General features: G+C 49.2%; 2 protein-coding genes across 2 annotated transcripts in view; one reads left to right on the top strand and one right to left on the bottom strand.

Moving 5' to 3' along the window:
• The window catches only part of LOC135915485 (solute carrier family 13 member 2-like), a 39482-nt gene extending 35796 nt beyond the window's left edge, over window positions 1-3686 (bottom strand). Inside the window, exon 1 of the mRNA XM_070534125.1 lies at window positions 3668-3686. The gene's annotated coding sequence lies outside the window, so the exon portion shown is untranslated. The remainder of the gene's footprint in view (window positions 1-3667) is intronic.
• On the top strand, window positions 719-27161 carry LOC135915488 (scoloptoxin SSD14-like). Its single transcript, XM_065448586.1, has 13 exons — window positions 719-842; window positions 1185-1244; window positions 3701-3985; window positions 5094-5216; window positions 7155-7240; window positions 9338-9545; window positions 12313-12476; window positions 13691-13971; window positions 16417-16667; window positions 17573-17686; window positions 19942-20185; window positions 22635-22748; window positions 26762-27161. Exons 1-13 carry the CDS (start codon window positions 811-813, stop codon window positions 26909-26911), a joined length of 2112 nt encoding a protein of 703 aa, XP_065304658.1. The 5' UTR covers window positions 719-810; the 3' UTR covers window positions 26912-27161.
• Window positions 27162-27250: the final 89 nt, after the last annotated feature.

Raw genomic sequence — 27250 nt, forward strand, 5'->3', positions numbered from 1 at the left:
ATGTCCACGTTTGCACGAGCTAGGAATGATGTTTACGACTAAAGCTCGTATAATGAACCTGCGCGGTAAGAATTCTCGTAAAAAAAAAGATATACATTCATTTTTGGACTGGTTTTGCCAATTTACCAACGCTCGTTCTTTTCCTCCGCGAATCTGGAACTGATCGTTGTCTCCTTTCCGACCACCCGCTTCTCCGCTATCTGCAAATCTTCTCATAATTTTCTTTAGGCAGCTTAGTCAGCCTCTGTCAATCCTCAACGTCTTGCTGCCATTGCATGTTGTTTGTTCTCTTCAGATAATATCCTGAAGGAGTATATTTGACGTTTTACGTATACCGCTGACGCGGACGTGTCATTACTACTTCTCCTTACAACCACTTAAGGGGCTGCATCGTATCTAAATGAAAAAAAAATAATAATAATCTGCCCTAAAAATTGCCTAACAGAAACATCAGAAACGCGCATGCGAGGTTGCTGGGGATTGCCTCGCTTCAACATGGCTTACGTGCCAGAGCGTCGTTAGTGAGCTATTTTTACGAAGGCCTGCACTTGTTTGTGATACAATTTATGTTTATTTGAGATCAATTGCTTAGGAATCTAACATTTGCCTCTGACTTTCTTTTGCCAGTGGAATTTCAATTTTCTTTCTATTTTGAACAGAACGGAAAGTAACATTATCCACATTAACAAATCTTGGCACATACCCTCAGCACGGCGTTGCGTCATGTAGAAAAAGAAGAATAATTAAGGTCGACTGGCGGACAGCCATTTTTTTTTTTTACTTCTGTGGCCTTTGTCGGCTTCAAACGTAATGTACGTTGTTCAACAACCCGAGTGGCCTAGGCAAGTCGATCAAATCCGCTTTTAGTACTCGCACGATACCCTCGATCACGGTACCGATATGATTAGAACACAAAGGACGTGCAGAGCGTTCAAGAAGCGGGGCGCGTTAGGCAGCGCAAACGCTTATTCTGGTGTCGGTCCCAGCGGTGATTTTTCTAGATTATCTAGTGCTAATCTGAAGAATGCCGTGTATGCCGTCTTACTTTTTTTTCTGCTCATCTATCGTAGAGAGGAGTCGCAAAAATTTCCGAGTACTAGCAGCTGCTCCAACACTTGAAATCGTAGCACGCTGTCGTTTCATGACGTCTCTCTCTCTTGCTTTTCTCCCTTGCTCCTGTATAGTGCGGCTGTGTTGGAAGAAGGCGTACCGGAATACCAGCTTCGTCAGTCGGCAAGGTCTGGGTGAGTACGACTTCGCAAGTCAGTTAATCTAAATATTCTATCTTCTATAAATATAAGTATGCCGGTACTTCGTTCTTGAGGCAAGTGATTGATTGATTGATTGATTGATTGACTGATTGATTGATTGATTGATTGATTGATTGATTGATTGATTGATTGATTGATTGATTGATTGATTGATTGATTGATCTGTTCAAAGCAAGTGTTACGGGTTATCTAGAATAGCCAAATCTTCACATATTCAACCGTTGCGACCAGCAGATTTTGCATAAAGGAAGGGAGTAGGGCAAACAAGATGTCGTAAGGAAACAAAACTGGGTAAAACATCAGTAATAATACATAATACGTACATCGGTAGTAATGCAGATAGAACACACAGAGGCAAAAGTAACTTCGATGTAGACCCAATGAAAGTACAAAAGGCTCCCTTTAAGACGAACTCGAATGGACCATGAAAATGTGTTCGTCTTATCATCTTATCAGAAGAATAATTGGCAACATGACCAGGGGGGGTATTCTGTAAGAGTCCACTTAGTGGGCTGTCCATTTCAGCCGCAGCTGATTGGATTCAGCTGTACGAGAGAGGAAGAGACGAGCAGCCCTAGCCAATCAGCAGCGGCCGAAGTGGACAGTCCACTAGGTGGACTCTTACAGAATACCACCCCCAAGTGCATCGAAATATCTTACTTTAAAACGGTAAATGAAGTAAACTTAAAACGCGTGGGGCGGGGATGACATAAAAAGCATTTATTTAGCTGAACTTAATAAAACTGTTTTCAAGTGGTACGCTTGCTTGGTTTCATCCAATCCGTGATGGATGTTTGGTGCTTCTGTGCAAATCGGCGAGCAGCCACAAACGATGTCATCTCACCTAATGACCTTTAAAATCCTTCTGTATACCTCCGCGCTTCTGGAAAAAGTTCGCTGGTGAGTTAAAGCAGGCATCTGCCGCCTCACCGGTCATCGGTGCAGGCTCCGAGCCAGTGAAAGTACGAAGGTGCGCGCTGAGGGCGCGACACAGCTACGCAACCTACAGAGGAAAGCCTAGGAGACGTTGAGCGAAGTGGGGAAGGAGAAACGTGGCGAATCGTTGCGGAGGAGGAAAGTAGACGGAGGCGCGCTGGGTTGAACTCCTCTGGCAGTTGCTACAGGTTTCGTTTGCGATATGGCCGTACCGGGTTCGTCTCGTTATAACATCGTACTCGCGCGCCGTACGCTGTGTGTGCGAGTGAAAGGGTGCGACGGTGAGCCGACGATGGCGGCTGAATCTCGCGCGCGCAAGCAAGGCCGAAGCGCGCCGTCTTCCGTCGCGGGCATGGCACCGGGAAGGGGAGGGAGGGGGGTGTTGTGCGGTGCCCGCGCGCGGTCGCGCGGGCTTTATCTTGAACGCTATCTGCGTTGGGGGCACACTCTAGGCAGGCCGGCGGCTCGTAGTTTTGCGTGCGCTGTGTTCTGGCCGCTCAATGTGCGTTGAAGAGATAGACAGCGCGAAGGTCACTTCGCTCGCTGCTGCTGCCGCGATTCCTCGCGCCAGCGTTTTGACAGTGAGCATCCGCGGTCATCGAGTGTGATTTATTCATGTTTGGCTGTGCGCGCTGACACCGTACTAGTTAATTTAGTTAGTAAGCAAATGTTTACAAGGGGGCGTTCTACTCCGGCGGCTGCTGCGTATGCCACAGCCGCGCGAGCGGAGCCCTGTCTTTGAATACGATCTGTGATCCGGACAGTCTAGGCGCACCGAGGGCCGATAGCTTCGTATGCGCTATAGCACCCATACGCTTGCCCGTCACCCGCATTCCCGAAGTGAAACGTTACTGTCGCTTCTTGTTTCCTCCTCGTGTTTTCACCTCTGTCAACACCGGGCGCGGCGTATCGAGGCACCCTAGCCTCCAGGATCGGTAGCGACGGCGGTCACTCCAAATGATCGTTTTAACCGAAAAGCATGTCGGAGGCTTAAGCGGACTTTTTTATTGAGTCTATGGAGAATCAAACAAGCGTTCCCATGTTGTTCATTATATGCGAGAATTCGGCTTAACCGAGTTCGTCTTAACGAGAGTTTACTGTACTTTTTTTGTTCCTGCAAACTAACTCGCGAGCATACCGGATAACTTCTTTATGGTCACGGCAAGACTTATACTACGATGGAGCGAATCCCACTATGGGGGCTACTGCTTGAGGAAATAGATGGCTTTGAGCAGCTGGTGTCCGGCCAAGAGGGCGCGCTGTGAAATTCCTATGAAAATCCTACGAAATAGTCGGGAGATTGTTCTTAGGGGATGGTTTAGGGATTGCGTATTGTAATCCTTGATAGATTGAATGCTAACGTGAACCGAAACCGTTCGCTCCAGATGACTGAGAACAGCTCGTATTCGCTGCGCAACAAATTGAGAACCGAAAAAAACCCGCGTTCTTCAGAGTCTGACCTTTCTTATTCTTTTTCTTTTGGCACAACGCAGCGCTGGCGGCCGCGTTGTGGACGGCGCCGGGAACTTCCGTCAGACGCCGACCGCCGCGAGCGCCAGCGGGCGCACCAACTGGTCCGTGCTCTACTCGCTGGTCGTGGCCGGTGTGGTCGAGCTGAGCCTCATAGTGGCCGTGGTGTACGTGCGGCGGGTGGCGAGCGGCGGCGAAGGCGACGACCTCGTGTTCCGCCTCTCGGGCGGCGACCTTCGCCTGGTGACACCCTACACCAACCACACCACCGTGGCCGACGTGCCCGCGCTGTGCGGAGAGATACCCAGGTGGAGCTCGCCTTACAGTATTTCGCATTACTAAAGCCCCTTAAACTTCGTAAAGTAGCGACACTCTCCTCCTCCCCCTTCACTCCTCCTCGTTTCTCCTCTCTGTCACGCTCCCTCCTCGACCGTGGCGCCGCCTACACTGCTCGAGCGTAGCAACGGCGCCGACATGCGCTCCACGCCAGTCCGTAAACGCTTCTCGAGCAAAAATGGCGATGATGCACGGCGCGGGGGCCCACGTGATGCTATTAGGCCAATAGCGACGCGGCGTCGGCCTCGACCAGAGCGCACGAGGGGGCAGCGGCATTCTTCAAAGCGTGGCAGTACTTTACGAAGTTTAAGGGGCTTTACGCATTACAGCCCCATCAGCGACGTAGCCACATATCATTTTTTCTTGGAGGGGGGGGGGCACCCGCTTGACCGTAGACTGGAAGGGGGAACTGCGTAGGCCGCATTATGCCACCGTAGCCGCGTACTGACACGGAAACGGAGCTTTGCCACAACTGTGGTGAAGTGGAAACCCTCGAACACATGATAGTGCAGTGCTTTCAAGGCACCGCGGTAGGAACTCCTGAGCCGCTACAGCTCACACGGGCTGCCGGCCGCACAGCACCGAGGTGCTTTATTATGGTCACGTGGTCCCCGCTCACGCGCGGGAGGCAGCTCGCAAAACGCAGTGCTTGCTCATTCCTCGAGCAGTCGGACCTCGCCACCCGGCTGCTCTGCGTGATTCAACAGTGCTCAGGTTGATTGATTCAGGTGCTCCCTGGGCCGGGTGGCAAACTCTCTCGGGGAAGGCACTCCTGCAAACGAACTACGGATATTTTTTTTACCTAGTCACTATATTGCACATATGTAAATAGTTCTATCTTTTACTCTATCCACTTTGCCTGTTAGCTTATTAACCCTCCCCCCTCCCCCCCTTCTCGCCTCCCTCCTTTACTGCTGAGCGCAGTTCGGATGCCAGCAGACTGCGCTAGACGGTTACTGCAGTCAGTGCCAACATTCCTTCCCTTCCTTTATTTGTCTAATTATTTCAATGAAGAATCAATTACTAATACTACTACCTAACAGCACAGACACGCAACCGACCGACCGTGTCACTCCGCAGGAAGGTGTACAGCCGTGGAGGCACGGTCGCCGACTGTGCGGTGTCCTTCGCGCTCTGCATGGCCGTAGTGGCTCCGCACCGGGTCGGCCTGGCCGGAGGATTCTTCGCAACTGTCTACGAAAGGTACGAAGCGTACGCGTCGCACGAATGGGAGGACTCCGGACCACCCGGGGTTTTCACTGTCCACCCAATGCACGACAGACGAGCATTTTAGGGCGCAGCTCTTTAGGCGCCCATTCCTGCGGCGAGCGTCGGCGTCCCCTCGGCGTAACCGGACGAAGGAGCGCAACGAAGGATGAAAGAGCGAACGAGGAACGCAACGGGGGATGAAAGACAGCGAGAGCGAAGAGAAGCGCGAGGAGGAATGCGGAGGAGGAGGGTGCAGCGGGAATATGGGGCGAAAGGCGGAGGAGGAGGTTATGGCGCGAAAGCATGAAGAGCGTAGTGCCGCACAGGACGGGCACTGCGTCGACGAGATCGCAAAGTATGGACAGCTGGGCTAGTTGGTTATGATTAGCATTATGAAACATAGTTCCAGCGCACAATTGAACAATTGCACATAAAGGAGGTGGGGGGAACGGGCCCAATGTACTAGAAAGTATATCGCTAAGTATGGACAGCTGGGCTAGTTGGTTATGATTAGCATTATGAAACATAGTTCCAGCGCACAATTGAACAATTGCACATAAAGGAGGAGGGGGGAACGGGCCCAATGTACTAGAAAGTATATCGCTAAGTATGGACAGCTGGGCTAGTTGGTTATGATTAGCATTATGAAACATAGTTCCAGCGCACAGTTGAACAATTGTGCAATTGTGCGCTGGAACTATGTTTCATAAGACGAGATCGCGCCAGAGGATAGCGCGCGTCCTCTGTTCACCAATGGCGCCACCGATACCATATGTGGAAACAAAGCGCTGCATGAGCGGAGGTCTGTCTGCGCCGGCTGCTGTGAATCGCGCCCACGCGTCACCCACGCGCTGTCTCTCGCGATCCCCCGATTAGCGAGGCGGTCGCGCCGCACTTCTCTCCGTTTGCAACGGGCCGCACGAAACAGATTGTCCGCGCCAACCAATATATCGCGAAATAAAAACGCGTGTAGAACTGCGCTCAAATTTCGCATTAGGGAGTGTCGTAATCGTTGGTGTTTCTTTTTTTTTTGCATTGCGGCCTTACTGGAATGCCGTCGCCGCGGCCAGAATCGAACTCGCGACCTGAGCAGCACGACGCCACAACCACAGGGCTACCGCGGCGGATCTCTGTGCTATTACGAATGACCATCGAGAGCCAAGTTTTCTACACTACTGCTGCTCTAGGCAACGTTTTTGTAGGTCGGCCCGGATGTCTGAAACATTTCGCGTTGTTTATCACGACTCACATATCATAAATAATTATAAGTTAATAAGTTATAAATAACGTTATAAAGATGTTTTTCGTGACAAAGGCTCTACGACTCTTACACAGTACCTTTAAATGAACGTGGTCTACGACTTACTTGAAAAACGCGTGAAAATATAGCTTTAACTTAACTCGGGTACAACTCCCAGCAGTGTAGAGGCTCTATGCGCCTGCTGAAGGGTTGTGAAAAAAAAAATGTCCCTGTAATTTCTAGGCACGTTTCACATCCCGTACGAGAAATCCAAGAACCAGCATACAATACGGACCCTCAATATAATGCTGCACTGTTAAAAGACAATGTCGTTGTAGTTACTACCTAGTCGTCATACCGTTTTCTACCTTGGCACAATTGCGCTTGGTAACGATAGAGTTAGTAACATTACTGACGCAGTTAAGTAGTACCCCAGTAGGTATACTACTTAATCTGGAGTCCACCGCTGCAAAGTACCTCACGACAGCCCTCTTGCGAATGCAGGGCGCTAAAGACGTAGTCGCAATTCACGCCTCAGCGACGGCTCTCTCCGAATACCAGGAACAGCTCTCGAAGGTCATGCTTCTCGTTACTGCATGCACCGGAAGCCACACCAGAGCCGGAAACACGTCATGGACGCCATGTTTCGAACGTACTATCGACCAATCGCAGCATCGTTTTCTTCGACGCAGGAAATCCAAGCAGGTGGTTGTACTCGACGCGCACCCGATGGCTCCGAGGAACATGAGCGAGGCGGAGGACGTCAACGCTTCGAACCGTAAGTATCACGGCGACATATTGGGAAACCGCCGTGGTTGCTCAGTGGCTATGGTGTTAGGCTGCTGAGCACGAGGTCGCGGGATCACATCCCGGCCACGGCGGCCGCATTTCGATGGGGGCGAAATGCGAAAACACCCGTGTACTTAGATTTAGGTGCACGTTAAAGAACCCCAGGTGGTCGAAATTTCCGGAGTCCTCCACTACGGCTTGCCTCATAATCAGAAAGTGGTTTTGGCACGTAAAACCCCATAATTTTTTAACATATTGGGAGCGGGAAGAGAAAAAAAAAGTTCCAAAGCGAGCGGGTGTACGCGAGCGAGTGCGAGAAATACAAGAGCCAGCATATAATACGTACCCTCAATATAATATTGCACTGTTAAAAGACAATGTCGTTGTAGGTACTACCTAGTCGTCATACCATTTACTACACTTGCACAAATGCGCTTGGTAACGATAGAGTTAGTAACATTACTGACTAAACAAGGTAGTCGCTGTTACTAACAGGTATCATTTACCAGTACCAAACGCAGATAGCACCACAGGATACAAATTTTCTTAACGCACTTATCGAACCTACTGGAATATGCGCTACAGGCTGGAAACTTTGTATCTCGTGGTGCTAACTGCGTTTTGAATTGGTAGATCATACCGGTTAGCAACATCGACTAGCTTGCTTAGTGAGTAATGCTGCTAGCTCTACCGTCACCAAGTGCAGTTGTACCAACAGTGCGACGACTATACTCCGTTCCATACATAGCAGTCAACGCTGTGGAAGCTAGAAAGACTTCTTGCAATGGCTTCGTTCGCACTTGAAAATAGTTCCACTGTTTTTTTTTTTTTTACCGCAATTGTGCACAACTGTTGTTTATATTGGCTCAGTATTGAACGAAACAAGTTTTAATCCTCCGAAACAAACACACTTTGGTGTGTGACTGTTAATGCGTTGTTTTAGATCATTCATTTTTATTTTTATTTTCGGGTTTCTTTTTTTTTTTTTTGAAACCCGTCGCGAGGAGCCTCACGTGCATGCTCGCGCGAGCGAACGCTATTGGCGCGCAGCGAAACATGGACGGAACGCGCGGAGTGATATCTTTCTTTGGCCGAACTTCTTGCGTAGCTTCCACAGCGTTGACTACTATGTGTGGAACAGAGTATAGGCAGTAACTAAAACGACATATTTTTCTCAAGAGTGTGCGACGGATATGAAGGGGTAGGCGAAGGCACATTCATCTATTATTTACATATTTCAGGGCAAGATCGTTAAGGCCATGTGACCGCGAAGAGACGTGCACGCGCCAGCAAAATGGTCTTCATCGCTGCTTCGAGCATCCTCTTAATCTTTGCTCTTCAAATTGTGATGCTTTCGTAGCCGTAACCAATAACCTGATTAGGATGGACGCCGTAGTGGGGGAGACTCGGGATTTAGATAGACGCTAATTTAAATACATGAGCATTTTTGTATTTCGGCCCCCAATCAAATTACGACCGCCGGGTTCGAATCCGCAACCACGAACTTAGCAGAGCTACGCTGCTGAGTAATATTTGCACTCCACCGTCCAGTAACAACACCATGGTCAATTAGGCAAGATGAATTTCAAGAGACTAACCAATTATATTTTTGAAGGAAGTAATTTTAATCATAATTAGTTACTTTCTTTTTTGGCTGTAGTGTCTACAAACCTCAAGAGGTTAGAGAGCACGCTAAAAGTTTGTGCGATGTGCGTCTTCTTTAGTCGATGCACGCGAGGTGCTACACATGTCCAGAGTAAACGCTAAGCATCCCTACAGGCAGAACAGCAGCCCACGTGACCTATTACTTCGCGCCAAACTGCAGCGCCATCTCGGGGACATCAGAGTGTACGATGTGCGCATGTGCTACGTTGTATAGCCTTTCACAAGCCGGCTATATTGAACGTACGTTTTTGTGGCACAGTACTTATTCAAGGAAAATAGAAATACGCAGATTCGTAGACGACGTCAGTCTCAAAAGCTGCGCGAGCTGTCGCTGTCGCAGCTTCGAACCTTAGAGAAAAGGACACAAGGTGTTATTTTTGTTCAATTGCTTACCCGGACGCATTTTACGCGCCCGTTGCAGCTGCGTCGAGCGCTGGAGGTAAGTCTGTGGCCACTCCGGGTTACCTCCCGGGACTCGAGGCCCTGCATTCGCGGTTCGGTCGGCTCCCGTGGCCATCGCTGTTCGAGAGCGCCATCTCGCTGGCGCACTTCGGCTTCCCCGTCTACCCGGAGTTGGCGGCCATCTTGGCTCGCTTCCGAAACGCCATCTCGCGGAGACGCTCTCTGAGGTAAGCCGAACCGCCGGCCGTAGAGTTTCTCACTATAACACCTAGAGGGTAATCTGGCGCCACCGTCTATGGGAGTTTCTTAAGGGGGCACCGCGCCGTCATGGGAATGACGGTATATGTGTCTGCGAGGCTCGTGTTGGCTGGTGTTGTAAGAGGCTTCGTCTAAAACGTGGATATGGCTACACAAATAACACGTTCTCAAAGTAAAATCTTCATAAAATGTTTCCATTCACGCATATTACATCTTTACTCACCCACGATGCATGACCAAGCGAAGAAAAGCAAGAGCAGACGACCAACTGTTGCAAAGCGAGCGCGAACCTTGTCGTCTGTCCTCCAACTTTAACGGCCCGCTGATACTTTTTACGTAACATGCAGTCGTGCACACAATAACAACTTCTCATAGTTAAACAAAACATGTTTTCGCGTAATAATAAAGCTAAAACAGCTTTTCACGTGCTGTTCTATAGAAAATGAGTCATTGTGAAAGACGGAACGGTACTTGCCAAGCGCGTCTTCAAGGTGTCCTGTCTCTACGAGAACGATGCCAATCCGAATCCACAATATACCGGCATTCCCATGCATACGACAGCGCAGCAGCGCCAGATTTCCCTCTATAGGTAATGTAGTGAGAAACTCTATGCCGCCGGCGATGTTCATAACACCGCCGGCGTAGGGTCAGTGATCTGCATTCTAAGAGCGAGAGAACGATAGGGGTGTTGAGAGCGTACGGAGGTTGGCAGCGAGGAGACCACAACCACATTTGTTTGAAGATACCTCTTAGGGAAGGGCGGCAACGGACAACGTCGGCTCAGCCTCGGAGCCGGGAACGTTTCGAACTCGCACTCCTTGTCTTCGTTCTTGTCTTCCGACAGGGAGCCACTGCTGCAGACGGCAACCTCACTACAAGCAGAAGGAGGATCCACTCCCGCGAATCCATTTTTACCACCTATAGCGTTGTTCAACGTGTACCTAGAAGCACGATACGCGAATGATTTTGCAAGCTGGCCGCCATTCGAATGCCACCGCCGTGACCAGGATTTGAACCCGCGACCTCGTGGTTAGGAGCAGAACGACAAGCAGAATGGCTTCGGCATGGCGGACGTGCATCTTTCCAGGGATTGCGCTGCGCTCGGTTTTTCGTCTTAGCCTTTTTAAAAGCGAAGCCTCCTTTCCTTTCGAGCTCTCCCCGGAGTTTCCTGTCCTTGGCTTCTGGGATGCTGCTGCTATCCTGCCAATAGCCCTCACTTTCTTTTTTAAAAAAAGAAAGTTGAATTACGTCTTCGATGCTCTCACCATTAGGCCACAATCGCACGCGTGCTTCTTCCGTGGCAACGCGAACTAGGCCGTCCGAGGTGACCGCCGCATGTGTCGCACTGCGTAGCACGGGCGCGCTAGAGCGCATGCGCACACACCCGAGCAGGTGCGAAGGAGCTGCGTTCAGTCGGCCTGTAACGTGGACGATGATGTTTGGGCGGAAGGTCTTCTGTACAACCTTGCACTGACATTTGCAATGACGCTAAAAACTGACAAAGGTTACAGCACTCTTTACGCATTGGAACACATCTTCACTTGTATGTCCATTCCAACAAGGTGCGTTGGATATGCCGCGATTATTTTACAGCGAAGCTGTTCATGGTTAGAGTTTCGTGCACCTTTTTTTTTTCTGCTTGTGCATAAATGTGGGTCCATCCCACAGGTGGTGCAATACCGGGCCGACCCGTGGCGGAAGTGAAGCAGGCTTCAAGCAATCCGGCCCTAATAATAATAATAATAATAATAATAATAATAATAATAATAATAATAATAATAATAATAATAATAATAATAATAATAATAATAATAATAATAATAATGTGAATAAATAAATCATGATGATTGTTTGAAGTCGATGGGTATATTGGAATCGTTTGTGAACAGCACAAACGATTCATAGGCATTCCTATGCAGAGGACAAAATGTATGCACAACCGTACACCCTTGACTCGCAAGAGGACAATGCCAGTGACTGTGGCAATGCCTGTGCCGTACAAATTAAACACGGAACTGTGGTATACAGTATCTATATGTGTCCAGGAAGACCCAAGTGTGATATAGAGGAGTTTGTGACCACGCACTTTGCACGAGTTAGCCGTGATGACACTGCCCCTGCGATCACCGTTGGAGACTTCAATGTGGTCATCTCACTCATCTTGCGCTAGAAGAGTTTGGTTTCAAGTGCCACAGCAATTCAAGTGACTCAACAACGGTCGCGTACAGATTTAACTTCGGTCAAGAATCTGTCCAAAGTTGTAAGCGAACCAATCAGCTTATATCACAGTAATCACAAAGCGATCGTCACTACTATTACCAAATGATGAAAATATATGCGTGTATCCGTGTCTAACACTGGGAGATGCGCTAAAGCTTCGCTGGTCATCCAATTTGACAAGTGGCATGGCTCCCCATTTTTATTTATTTATTTATTTATTTATTTATTTATTTATTTATTTATTTATTTATTTATTTATTTATTTATTTTATTTCTTTTCTTCCTTTCCTTCTTTCTTTCTTTCTTTCTTTCTATTTCTTCTTGAAGGGAACATAATTCTTCTTCCACCCAATGAAGAAAGACAAAGTTAAAAAAAAAAGACGGCACTGCTTTGTAAACGCTGCTTACCCGCAATAACGGTGTCAATGCAGTGAAGCACGCTTGGGCGAGATTAAGTGCTACCGAGTTTCGGGCTAAAGGGGGTGCCCCTTCGGGGCTGCGCGTGGGCTCGTGCAGGCACATCTTCTGGAACCGGCAAACCGACGCGGTGTACGGCGTGAACGAGACGCTGCTGCAGCCAGAGCTCGCTGTGACGCTCCTCCGAGTGGCGCGCGAGGGCTCCAAGGCGCTCAGCCAAGGAACGCTGGCCAGGCAGTTCATCGACGACCTCGAAGAGCTCGGTGCGTGCGTGGGCGCATGCGCTGATAGAAACCACAGAAAGACGCGTCGATCCAGCCAATGCCTCATTTACTAGATGCCTGCCGCGTGAGCCGAGAAGCTGGTTCCTGCCCCTCTCCTCTTTACTCTTCCCCACCCGGGTTAACCCGGGTCGGCTGCGAGCGCTAGCTGCGGTGGCCGCTCCAAACCTAAATCACATAGCCCTGCCTCCAAGATTTTAGCGGCGTCTGTTGCGATCTCGGAGGCAGGACCCGCGGTCTCTCGTAAAGCCATTGGTCGAGCGCGCAGCAGCCTAGTAATCGTCACTTCCTCCGCAACAGGAAGTGGGTCTTTAAGTGGGTCGGCTGCGAGCGCCGTCTCTCCGCGACTACCCTGAACTACGGGAACCTCGCTCCAATGGGACGGCTAGCGACGCGGCAGGCATCCAGTAAAGGAGGCATTGATCCAGCCGTCCATAGAGTTTCCCACTATAACACCTGGAGGGAAATCTGGCGCCACCGTCTATGGGAGCTTCTTAAGGGGTGCCGTGCCGTCATGGGAATGAGGGTATATGTGTCTGTGAGGCTCGTGTTGGCTGGTGTTGTAAGAGGCTTCGTCTAAAACGTGGATATGGATGCACAAATAAAACGTTCTTCAAGTGAAATCTTCATAAAATGTTTCCATTCACGCATGTTACATCTTCACTCACCTGCAATGCATGACCAAGCGAAGAAAAGTAAGAACAGACGACAAACTGTTTCAAAGCGAGCGCGAATCTTATCGTCTGTCCTCCGACTTTAGCGGCCCGCTGATACATTTTACGTATCGCATAATTGCACATGCAATAACAAGTTCTCAAAGTTAAACAAAACGTGTTTTTGTGTAATAATAAAGCTAAAGCGGCTTTTTACGTGCTGTTTTAGTAGAAAATGAATCATTGCGACAGACGGAACGGTGCTTACCAGGCGAGTCTTCAAGGTGTCCTGTCTGAGAACGATGCCAATCCGAAGTCGCAATACAACGGCATTCCCATGCATACCACAGCGCAGCAGCGCCAGATTTCCCTCTCGGTAATATAGTGAGAAACTCTATGCAGTCGTCAGAGTGACCAGTAAATCGGTCAAAAAAGTAAAAAAAAAAATAGCCGGAAGGGAAGGTCGTACGAATAGCTGACGCTCCCCACTTTGTGGCGCAACGTTTCTGCTCTTGACCGGACAGTTCGCCCCCTCCGCCGCAGGGTCTCTGGTGTCCCAGGAGGACCTGGTGCTCTACCGGCCCGCGTGGAAGGATCCCGTGCGCAGCGCGCCCCTGGCCGGCGTCCGGTTGCACGCCCCGCCACCCCCGGGCGGAGGCGCCCTGCTGGCATTCGTGCTGACCACGATGGACATGTTCCGGCCCAGCAGGAAGGACGTGTTGAGCGACGGGCCGCTCACCTACCACCGGCTGATCGAGGCGATCAAGTTCGCGCACCCGTTCCGGGAGGACCTTGGTGACGACGCGGTCGAGAACGTCGTCGACGTGAGCGTTGATTGGCTACTAAAGAAACCACCTACAACACTTCGAACACATCTTAAACAGACGAGCGTATCGTGCGTAGAATACTGCGACGATACATCTTTGGCGAATGTGGCAGGCCGCAGATTCAAAAGACAATCCCGTGTTCCTCTCGGGTATTTTTCTTTTCGGACCCTTCTTCGTACGTCGTGACGTCAACAGGCACATGACGTCGCCAGTGTAAAAGCTCTCGATTGGTCGGCCAACGAGGGACGACAATGCCAACGTAGGGACACCCAACTGTATATTCTGTAGAGTATATAAGGGAGCTGCTTGTCCCTTTTGCTCACCACTATTGTCAAATCAGTACTGCGGAGGCCCGCAAGGAGGAGGAAATTTCATTACAGGGAGAAGTTGGCATCCACCTGCCCTGTGGCACAAAGCTACAGAGAAAACATTTGCAGGTTTCCTTTGTAGTTATGTGCTGCAGTCCAATCGGTTGCTCATTTCTCCCTGTCGCAGCTGCCACTATTGACGCAAACTTTTGAGATCAGAGTATTTTAGGGGCCCTTTAAGCAGCAAACGCTTGGTATGTACGACGCGGCTTCCGGTCTGAAATATGGCTGACGAACCCCAGATTGATGAATTTTAGCGTAAAACTTTAGCGTTGAAGCTTCCTAGATGCAATCGTCGCTGCAAAGGTTCCTAGATGGGATCCTTCGGCTTGGGCCTCTGATGAATGCGGCTCGGCGTGGTACGACCTCGCGCGAGCACTAGGCACCCATTCTTCGGCTTAGCGTCCGGACAGGATCAACACGAGGTACGCGCTCCCCGCACGGGCACAGGCACCATGCGTGAGCTCAAGTCCTAGTCACAAAGGTGTCGGCGGACAAGAGGAAGCATGTACGTACCCGGCGCAGTCCCAAGGAAGAAGAGACACGCTATACCGTCACGAAAGTAGCCACCAGGGGCCGCTTCGTGATGTCGTAGCTCTGCCCTCACCGCGAACCATCGCGAGTGGAGCGCCACCGCTAAAAACTTTGGAGCGTTTGGAGCGAAGAGGCAGTGAATCCTAGAGGCTCTTTCCGCCCCCGCACCCCAAACTAAACAGGCCGCAGGCGCTAACGCTCCGCTTATTACAGACGGATACCTATCCAAACCCGGCCACCTTACACATAATCTACCCGGACGTCTACCCAGACGATGCGTGCCCCTCGTGGGGGGTCACGGCGACACTCGCACACGTGCTCTGGGAGTGCAGAAACGCTCCGCCCGACTCTACCTCCGACAGGTGGGAGAAGACCCTAAGAAGCCCGCTCCTACAAGACCAGCAATGGGCCGTCCAGCAGGCTCGCGCAGCGGCCGCCAGGTATTTACCCTGTCGGTCCCTGCGTGGGAGACGCCCACTACGCGCTGACGTGCGTCCTGCAGGACTTTCATTAAAGTTTTTCCAATCCAATCCAATTGCAGAAACATGTGAAATGCGCCCGCGCAATGGCGCGTCGAATTCCCCAAATCCTCACAACGGCTAGCAATACGAAGATAGGTGCTGTGAACGGTTAGGAGCAACAACAGAACTTGAGTCACGACAAAAATGAAACCGCATTTATGTTTGTGATAATCCAACACAACACGCACATAAAAAGAATGTTCAAACTAACTGTGAAGGCGTTATAAAAATGAAATCTGCTTTTGTTGTTTCTATCCACCAGAGAAAAAAAAAGAAAAAGTCGGGGCATATGGCAGTCCCGACTGGGTCAAGTCGGGGTACGGGACATTTTCTCAAAAGTCGCGACTGTGCCGCTAAATTCAGGAAGGCTTGTAACCCTGCATGCTGGGGACCCAGCTGTACTCCGAACGATGATTCCGGTGAAGAGTCGTTCAGCTTCTCTCTCTCTCTCGATCAGCACTGGAACTTTTCAAACGCAATCAAAAGCACGAAATGCGTGGGAGTACAGCAAGACAAAAGTCTACTGTTCTTTGAAATAGACGTCTCTCGGGACTCGCGACCTGCGTCGAACTCGGTTGGAATCGATACGCAAGTACGCTCAAAAGTACACGTGTGACAAGTGTGTTACACTCTCCACCTGTACACCACACCGCCGTAAGAGATTTCTTTGCTGCGTCACCCTCATCATTCCAGCACGACCTTGAATTGAATGCTGAGGTTTTACGTTCGTGCCAAAACCACGACTTGATTATGAGGCGCTCCGTAGTGGGGTACTATACGGATTAAATGTGACCACCAGCTGGGGGATCTTTAACGTTTCCCCAATGCACTAGACACAGGCGTTCTTTTTTTTTCCCCGTTTCACCCTCCATCGAAATGCGGTCGCCGCGGCCAAGATTTGGTGCCGCGATCCTCGAGCTTAGCAGTGCAGCACCACACAGCCACTAAGCCACCGCGACGGGTAGTGTCACCTCGAGCTGTTCGGAAGTCAAGTGTGTTCGGTCGGACGAATTCCGCAGACGGTGGCCAACCTGGTGTCCCGCGGCCTAGCGCTCAAGACGAGCGGGCTCATCAGCGACAGGTCCACCTTCTCGGACGCCATCTTCTACGTGTTCGACATGCAGCTGGTGCGCGAGGCCATTCGCGGCGTCTCCGAGAAGATGGCGCTCGAGCACTACGAGCTTCCGCGGGTCCCCGGGCACGACGGCAGCCGAGGCAGGCGCGACGGGGGCGTCCACTACGACCGCGCCACTAGGAAAGGCAGGCCACGGTAAGCATATATATATATATATATATATATATATATATATATATATATATATATATACACAAGAACATCGCAGAACATCGAACATCGCATAGAACATCGCAGGCCAGACGCCGTATCAGAAATCTTCCTCGCGGAAGTGCTTGCTGCACACCCGAGTTGCAGCCGATGGCCGCTTGCCAGTCGTAAATTACGCGATCCAAGCTTCACGTAGTTTATTGTCCTGCGGGTACGTGTGAGACTGACACCGGGCTCCGTTACGTACGTCCGTCACTGCGGCACCGAGCAGTAGCCTACCACGTCGGAGGCCTTCAAAAGCAGCCACTACCTATTTTAGGGCCTTCAAGTGTTGTCAAACACACAGCTGAAGCGGGAACAGCTCCACACTTAATCAGAAACGCAGGGCAGGTGTATGCTTCAGAAGAACTTCAGTTTGGCCTAGTTGGTATTTACTGCAAATCATATTGACCGCAAAAAAGATGGGGACAGAGGAAGAAAACACATAAACAGCACAGGCGGCACAGGCGGTAACCAACCGCCTGTGCTGTTTATGTGTTTTCTTCCGCTGTCCCCGTCTTTTTTGCGGTCAATATGATTTGCAGGGCAGGTGGGACTTCACACTTTCGTTTTTCACACCGCTTCGGCGCTTCCGAAGCACGTGTCCGCGTGATCCCTCATACCACGTCACGCCGACGGCGACGCCAGCTTTTCCAGTGGTGGAGCTCGCCACTTTTATTTCGAAGTTTATTCTAGCTGCGCGAGTTGATTTCTAGGTCTGCCACAAACTATGAAGGCTCATTTTTATTATTTCTTCTTTCACTGCGTGTATGTGCGTGCGTGCGTGTTTTCATTCATGTGGTGGCGCTGTATTACTCACGCCGCCGTACACGTACGGCGTGTCCCCGCAGCTCTTCGAAAAACCGCACGGCGAAGCACTTCGATGTCAAGCACGCAGCGGCGAACGCGGTGTTCCTGGCACCGAACGGCGACGCCATCGCCTTCTCCGGCAGCCTCGGCGCGCTGTAAGTGTGACCATAGTCGGATTCCTCGAGAAGCTGCTTCCTGAAGTTTTCTCTCAACGCATAAATTCGAACGGCCGGCTCCACAAAATGTCAACTGTATATAGCGTCGCTATAGTGAATGTAAGTGTAAAAACGCTTGGCCATAGACTCGAGCGCGCTGCAATTCCGGACGCAGCTTGTATCTGAACGCATTCCGTAACCTAAAAGACATGTTTTTTGCCGCAATTGAACACTCACAAAAGGAAGACACATGAAGACAGACTTTTAGCAAGCACCAACTAGGCCAACAAACAGTTCTGTTGAAACATATTTCCGTAACCTACATGTGGAACCGCGCAATCGCTGTTCTCCGGTAAAGTTCGAGAGTTGTGACGTGGTGGCGTCTTCGTCGTTTTTCTGCCTCTTGACTGAAGTGGCCACGGCGCTTCGATGACACTCGGGGGCGATTTAAAAAAAAATACCGTATGACCAGGCAATCCTCCGTCTACTTGAACGCACTGAACTGGAGATGTGTTTCTCAAGCATCTCCTCGTCATGTGAATCCCCGAGGAGCGTTATCGAAGCGCATTGTCTTCTCCGGTCGAGGGCGGCGCTGCGTTTCATTCGTCGGAATGAGACACAGTGCCGGAAAAGCGGTTGCAAATTTGGAAATGCGGTTGTTTGCTTTAAATCAGGGGTACAATATTCTGGACTCGATGGGAACCAAAGGTCAGTGGGTCGCCTTGCATTGGACGCTCACGGGAAGACTACAAATGAAGCTGTGCATAGTGATATGGGCGGGACTAGTTTTGAAGTGAGGGAAGCTCGCAGTAAAACTGAGTATGAAGAACGGCTGAGGAATATGGAAGAAAGTAAATGAGCTGGGAGAGTGTTCAGGTATCTGTACAGGAAAAACATTGATTCACAGTGGAGGAAAAGAACTAGGAAGCCTACCAGCAAGTATGCGACCTGTAGGGTGGGCAACACAGCAGCAAAGAAGGTCAAGCGGAAAGTCAGAGAGGCTGAAATAATCTCATGGGTGGCGGCAATGGAAAAGAAACCTGCCATGAGTAACTACTTAAGAGGAAAAAAACGAAATCAGGAAAGAAACCATTTATGATAACTCAAAGGGAAGCTCATTACTTTTCGAAGTGAGATCAGGATGCCTTAGAACACGCACCTATAAAGCGAGATTTAAGAAGAAAGAAGAAGCATGTGCTTGCTGCGGTAAAGCTATAGGGAAACGACGGAGCATGTTTTATTAGAATGTGAAGACGTCTACCCAGCGGTCGATTTAGGCACCACTAGCCTCCTTGAAGCCCTTGGGTTCAACGGGAGCAGTGGTAAAGCAAACATGTCCGCAATAGGCATTAATATGAGGCGATTGGAGGATTGGTGGAAGAAAAGTAGGGAAACGACAAAAGACAGAGACGTACAAAAGCACAGTTCGCAATAGGGGATCAGAAAATTTTGGCGTCGTAGTTCATAGTGTTTTTCTTCTTTTTTTATTGTTTAGCCTAGGTAGGACATTAAGCAGTTTAATAGCAAGAGCTTGGTGGCGCAACCCACCGCCCCGTTGCAAAGGGGGCGCTCATAACATCCATCCATCCTTCCTCGCTCCCACAAGCGATTGAGCCGCGTTCACCGGCTCACCCACAGAACACCTATACAAACTCGCACATACAGCGTGCGGCGCGCGGCGGTTTTATTGGCCTTGCACTTTATACGAACCTCATGGCGACGGCGATGGCAGAGATGCGCCTGGAGCGTCCATATAATTGCTATCGCAATAGAAAGCGCGGAAGCGATTGATCTCTTATTGTCATAGGTATAGGTACAAGGTAAATCTCGAAGAGAAAAAAAAAAGATTAAAGAGTTGTATGCGAAAATGCTGGACAAGTGACATATGGAGCATACCTGATTAAATCAAGCAGGCTAGGTCACGATTTGTCAACGTCACGATTCAAAGGGGATGCCACTGAAGCATAATCATCATCATCGTCATTGGTGCTATCAGCATATGCAGAAACTCTCCTCAGTACAAGTGCCCTTATTCAATGTGGTTGAGGAAGAGTTTCGAGTTTCAAAGGGGACGCCATTAAAGCATCGCCATCGTCATTAGTGCTATCACCATATGCAGAAACTCTCTTCAGTACAAGTGCCCTTACTCAGTGTAGTCGAGGAAGAGTTTTTCGAGTCGAGGCCACTCGTGGGCGAATGCTGGTGTAAATTACATCCTCGAAAGCATTCGGACGGCCGCACTGCGTGGCACGCAGGATGGGCTCTCACGAGGCCTCGTCGTCCACGGGCCTGTTGCTGAACAACGAGCTGCACGCGTTCACGCCGCGCCTGCCCGACCGGTACCTGGGCCACGCCGGCGTGTCGCTCAACTTGGCGCGAGCCGCCAAGCGGCCCCTGTCGCCGCTGGCGCCCTCGCTGCTGCTGGACGCCGCCGGAGGACGACTCGTCGCCGCTCTCGCCGCCTCCGAAGACTTCGAGCTGCCGCAGTACGCCGCCTTGGTGAGCGCGCGCTGCTCGGCGGTAGCCACGAATTCCTTTTTCTTTTTTTTTTTCGCGTGGGTCCCACACTTCAGTAAAACACGTTGTGGGGATAGTTAGTGCATGCATAGCTTTCAATAGGTGAAGAGCCAATAGTAGAGAGCTTTAGTTTGGGGGACGCAAGCGGCTTGCGTACGCAAGAACGAGGAGCCACGGTACTGCGCATGCGCAGTACCGTCTACGCATGCGCAGTACCATCGCCCCTAGTTCTTGCGTACGCAAGCCGCTTGCGTCCCCTAAACTAAAACTCTCTAGTGACGGCACACAAGAAGAAATACAGACAGGGCAAGGCGCTTCCTGTCTGTATTTGTCCGCCTTGTCCTGTCTGTATTTCTTCTTGTGTGCCGTCGCTATTGGCGCTTCACCTATTGAAAGTCCCACACTTGACCGAGGAGGAGGAGGAGGAGGAGGAGGAGGAGGGAGGGAGGGAGGGCAAGGCAGGCGGGTGCTGTCGCGCGTCGTTTTATGCCAGCTATCTCGGTGCACAGAAATTTCGCGTGGGCCCCAAAGTGAGTCATTATCAGACAACATTATTCCAATATTGGCCCCGCTTACGTACGTGGCCACCCGAGTACAACACAAAAGCTTGGGCTCGGTGTACTACGTGGCAAGGTTATCTGGGCCTCACGGGAACACAGTGCCTTTTTTTGTCTTCCGTTCCCACAATGTACAAACACTCGCAGCAGATCACAAATCTGAACCATCAACTACAGCGCACCAACTCGTTAGCAGTTATGAGCTTTTCGTTTTAATGACCGTTTTAAAGTAGAAGTACTGTTTTAGAAAACAAGCATTAGTAGGAACTTCTAAAATTGATTAATTGATTCATTCATTCATTCATATCCCAACACAAAATGGGGCTATGAGAAACGCCACAGCGGAAAGCACTGGAATAACTTAAACCATCTGAAGTTCTTTAATGTGCACTTAAATAAAAAGAAAATACGCCGCTACCTTTCATACCACACTGCGGTTGGGGTGTCAAACTTACGGCCTCGAACCGAGTACCAAAATGCCATGGCCGATGAGTCACCGTGGCGGGTCAGAAAAGCAAATAATAACGTACCTCTTTTATACTTTGCTGTCGTTAAAATGTTGGCCACCACCCCCTCTAATGACAGCTTTTGAGCCATGAACGAAAAAGAAAATTTAGCTAGCATGTTCCTCATTGTCTGCATGACCCATCTGCATTGTGCTGCACTGCTACGTACAATAATACATATTCAACTGAGCTGCACAGCGTTATCACATGCGTTGTATGCAGTGTTATGAAGCAGCCGCAGTGAAAAATATCTTAGCGCACCATCGTGAACCACCCTAACCATATACGACCAATCCGCCAATATGAAAAATTATCCAACGGACACGTGTACTTGCGGCACTCAGAGGATGACCTAAAGCGTATCAACATTTGGTCCGCGCTATGCTTTCCCTGCACTAAAGATGACAATGCAGTGAAGTTACATTAAAGGCCCAGTGCTGGCGAGAAGCGAAGACAAATTCGCGCTTCATTTTTATTTACCCTTCAGAAAAATAATTATCTTTGCTAAGAAAGCTTTATTGTACGCTTCTGCGAAATAAGTAATTTATCGTGCTTCTAAAGGTTAGTTGAGCGTGAAAATTGAGGCTAGAGACACGAAGCACGCTTGCCAATACATTGATACTTGGGAAATTTCATTTCTCGTAAAAGGAAAATCATTACCATTAAAGCCACGAAAATAAATTACCCTCTACACTGCTGATAAACCCACCGTCATTAGTATTTTTACATGATCTGTTGCGGTATGTACTTAACACTGGATATTTGTCACAAATGAAAACTTTCGAGTTAAAGCTTTCTTTCTCTCATACACTGTGCATTTTCATGTGTTCCGAAACATTTTGACTAATTTTCTAGACTGTAAACAAGAGGCTAGCATTAAAAGCTAAAACAACTTGAAAAAGAGCTAACATATATGATAACAAATTTCAAGTTGTTTAACAACTTTCTTTTTTGTATTACAAAAACATCTGCAAGGAAAAGAAAGTTACAACAGCTTGAAATAACCGATAATAGATTCTTCGCCATATCATGAATTAAGCACCAATCTCGGTTTAGTCCTTTCATCTACAATACGCCGTGTGCTCTACTGTAAAATTAGAATAACGCTTCACCCGGTCAGGCTTTTCTTCCTTTTTTTTTTTCGAAAGCCATTTAGAAAACACACGTGCCAACATGCAGTAAGTGGCGGCCAGAATTCCTTTCAAACAAATTAAATGTGTTCATCATTCAGTGCAACTCGCATGGAATGGTACATTGATAAAATGAGGCTCGGCGTTCCGAAAATGGCAACGCCCATTGTGGGGAACTCAGTATGTGTCTGGTCTACAGACAATTTCGTGTACGCCTGTTAAGTGTGCCTCTGCGCAGGTGCTGTGCCAGCTGTTGCTCATGAACAAGACCATCGCGGATGCTGTGAGCGCACCCAAAGTCCGCTATCGTGCCAGCCTCAAGGGCGTTTTCTACGACAGCAGCCTGCCACCGGTATGGGAGCGCACAAGTTAATCGCGTCTTTGAGTGGTACTTTTGTTGCGTTATGAAAATTTTTATTTACTGGCAGTTTCGACAAAACGGCTAATTGCCAGCCATATTAAGGCATATAGTGTAGCGCCCGAATTCCTCGCAGCATCCAACGCAACCCCTGCTGTGCAGAAGGAACAGCGCCTTGGCTGCTATCAGGTGTCTCATCATGGATGTACGGACGGGTGAATGGACGGACGGGTGAATGGATGGACGGACGAACGGGTGGATGGATGGATGGATGGACGGACTGACGGGTGGATGGATGGATGGACGGATGAATGGATGGATAAGTGGACGGACGGACGGATGGATGGATGGACGGGCGGATGGATGGATGGACGAACGGGTGGATGGATGGATGGATGGATGGATGGATGGATGGATGGATGGATGGATGGACGGACTGACGGGTGGATGGATGGATGGACGGATGAATGGATGGATAAGTGGACGGACGGACGGATGGAGGGATGAATGGATGGATAAGTGGACGGACGGACGGATGGATGGATAGACGGGCGGATGGATGGATGGAGGGACGGGTGGGTGGAAGCCATTAGCGTCCCATTTGACACGGGGTGGAGGGCTGCGCCATCTAGCTCTTTTTCCTATTTTGTCTAATGTCCTACCTTATCTCAATTTTTTTAATTATATTGTCGTTTGCCAACGATTCCCATATCGCTACAGGCAACACTCAAATAGCTTCAAGTAACCTCAACTCATTCTGTTAATCTTTGTGCATTTAAAGCTACCAAGGCTGGCTTTAAATGCCAACTGCAACGAAATTTTACCTTGGGTAATTTCGTTATATATGGGCATGAAGGCAATCTTGGGCAAGTCTGCAGGGCTGACAATTTCCCAATTTCCTTACTGGCAGCATTTAAATACCGCCTAAGCATACCACGCGAGTCCCAGCTCGGCGCCTCCTATGGCGCTCTCCTGATAACGCAGTGTACCGAGTGCTGGGCGGCTGTGTGCACAATCCACTACGGCCTCAACGCTGTGCAAGTAGTGCCGTATGTGTAACGTTTATGCGGAATACCTACTTCATATATTACAACTATTATGGACAAAAGCTTACGTCAATTAAATCACGTATTTGACGCGAGTAACGTTCTTTGTTCATGCAGATTTGCGCTCTGCGCCCATCCGAGTACCTAACCCCTTTCCTCGACCTTTTCAATAAAACAAACCATTTGAGATTTCTCCCTTGCTAGGCCGAATCGAATTCGCGTCACACGAGTCCCTCAAGCACAGTAGCCCGGCACTTTGGCGAGCTGCGCCCCGAACGCACTGGATATATTACCTCTACAATGAACCCCTTTCACACCAGCTTGGGTCACATGGCTATATGCAACCGAGTATGTCGGCGTTCCACTCATCTCGGCGGTCATGCGCGGTCTTCTTCGCAGCACCGCTAGATGGCGAAGTGCGTCCAGAGGAAAGCGCGAGAGTAACCCAGGTTCAGTGCACGCATCATACATGACGCGATTCTAATTGTTCGCGTGTACCTGCGCGCCGTGCATTTCGGAGGCCACGCGCTGGCTTCGTGGCGGCGCCGCTGGATGGCGCAGCTTGTCTATAGGAAAGCGTGAGGGGAGCCCGGTGCAGCACATGGTTCAAGTGCACAGGCGCGTCAAAGGTGTAATCTCGGAGGCCACGCAAACTTCCCGTGGACTTTACAACGGCTCCACTAGATGGCGAAACGTGTCCAGAGGGAACCGTGGGAGGAGTCTCACTAAAGTACAGACCTCGTGCATGATGCGTTCTGGCGGTGGCAATGCGTTGTGTTGCTACATTGGCTTCAAGACTAATTTTATTATTGTCAATACAGCCATAGCGAAATGGGTTCTGCCAGAATTGTGCACCTTACTTATGCTTCCAGTATTCAACATACTGTGCTTTGGTCGCATGTGTCATTCCAATCTCTCAGTGGTAAACAGGTTCAGATCTGCAACACCTTCATGTAATAATTACATGATACCTCGAGGCTTAATGTTACATTGAATTTTGATGTATGTCTATCTTCTTAGAAATGACATTTCTTGGATATGCAAAGGCAAGCAATGAGAAAGTGGTCTTTTCAAGCTTTCGCACAGTTGCCAGCAAATACTCCAGTACTGTGTATGAAATGTGGTATAGTGCTGGCATTCTAGTGCTGCCGCAATGCTACCGTGGTGCGACATTGGTGCGAGCGGAACAGACAGTAAAGTTCAAGCAAGGTTTTGCTTTGGTCTCATCTCGTGCACCACCTTGTGCACAATGGAGACGTCTGCAATGCCTGTGGAGATGCTCCCTCACTCCAGTGTTGCGAGACGCCTAGTAGCTGTCGGGGCGCTGTTCGATGCTGCGCAGCAGTAGTTGCCTCGCTCGCTGTGCTGTGCCAACATGTCACCCCCGCGTATTCCTAGAACACCATCCGAGGAGCTCAAGGGCAGTGGTAAACCTTGCTGTCACATCCGTTTTGATGATTGGTCCATCAGGCAAAACTGTCCAAACTTTAATGCGAATCACTCTGGACGAGTACAACCCAGTTTTCTGTAACAGGTATCGATGTTTTTGTGGGCTGATCCCGAAGATAGTGCACTCTAAATTGTTGGCTGTTCTTGTGAGTATGTGCCACTAAATATGTGGCACTCTTCAACGAACTATGTCACCAACATGGGTCACCGAGTAGGAGGAGGAGGATGAAATGAAAGCAAGGAAAGGTAGGGAGGTCAACCAGATGCACGTCCGGTTTGCTACCCTACACAGGGGAAGAGGTTTAAGGGAAGGAAAGAAAGGAGAGGGAAGGAAGAAGGCACTATCAGCGCGAGTACATGCAGATGTCCATGACTTCACGCCTATAATCAGTCACTGAGGCCAGTCGCTTTCATGAAATGTAGCGGTGCCTGCGTCGCTTTGTAAGCCTGTGACGCATGGAGCCATGGCCCGAGAATCTTAGTCTCTGAAAATGGTCTATCTAATCGATTTAACACCCTCTCAAGAATGTCGCGTTCGTTGTCATAATCACAAAAACACAACACGTGCTCAACCGTTTCTTCACTGAGTATCAGAGCAACAAACGTCCATGTGCTGCACTCAGCATCAATGTCACAAAGGCATTAACTGTTTGCTGCAGAACAGTGAGGAGTTATACGATACACAGGAACCATTCACTACTAAACCAAGCCTGCTTCAAATTATGTGGATGTCAACTGAAGCTGACTGGATTTTTTTCTTTTTGTCTTTGACTTGCCAAACCTCCCCTAACTGCAAGACGATATACAGTTAAAACTCGATCTAACGAAACCCGATTTTACGAAGTTCCCGATTTAATGAAGGAATTTCCATTCCCCAACAGCTACCCATAGGATTCAATGTTGCCATCCGCCTGTATTAACGAAACTAACTAGGCCAAACCCGATTTAATAAAGTTTTTGCTGAAATAAACGAGGAAAAGAAGTGGAGATTTCTTTCCAGTTTTGACACAGACTGGTTTTTCTTCGAGCATGCACTCTTATTAAAGTTAATGCGTTAAAACAACTAGGTACCCTAGTCATGGCCCTAGCTTTATTTTGACAAGGCTGCATGCCGCGCCCATGCACGGAACAGAGGACTCAACACCGTCTCAGGAGGAGTGGCCGTGGTTGTTTCCATTATTTGATGCCTTATGTGACGGATGGCTGCATTAGTGGCAAATACAATACCACGGTAGCGTTTGCATGTCACTACGTTACAATTTTAGATTTTGAAGGACCGAAAAATTCCTTTCTCAATTTTGCAAACTTCCCAATTTAACGAAGTAATTCGAGCGTATTCATCACTTCATTAAATCAAGTTTCAACTGTATTTGCTATTCTGAAAGGTTATCTTTGCTGATCTACCCTGATATTTCACCATTCGTGTCCACTCGCAGCATGCAGCTGCTATCTCTTACTAATGGCAAGTTAGAATGCATTCATAACAAAAATCATCTCACCTATTGTACACAGGAGACCGTGCGGGAACTCCGGAGCAAGGGTCACCGTATGTTTCTACTAGAGGACAATGTCACCAATGCTGCAGCCATTTTAAGCCATGAAGACCGCCTTGTCTACGCTGCAGCCAACAACCACGTTGGTGGTTATTTCGACGGGAACTGAGTTCGAGCTGTGGCTACATCATCTATGAAGGGCACATATACCTAGCTGCAGTGCTGGAGGGTGCCACACATGAATGACTGAACAGTTCCACATCTTCGATCTAATATGTCGTAGAGACTACAGTGCAGCACAAATTTGGTGTTGCAAGTTTATTGAAAATAATGCAATGAACTCTAATGTGGAATCTTTCTAGCTGGTACATTGTTTATAAAGTGTTAAATATGGAAAATGAAGACATTATGAAAACTCATCTTATGTGACTTGTGCTTTTTTGACAGGAGAGAGATATTTTCATTACTATTATCGCATGCAGTAAGTGACATTGTGCTGACACACTGC

Source organism: Dermacentor albipictus, chromosome 2 (assembly GCF_038994185.2).
Source record: "Dermacentor albipictus isolate Rhodes 1998 colony chromosome 2, USDA_Dalb.pri_finalv2, whole genome shotgun sequence".
Classification (NCBI taxonomy): Eukaryota; Metazoa; Arthropoda; class Arachnida; order Ixodida; family Ixodidae; genus Dermacentor; species Dermacentor albipictus.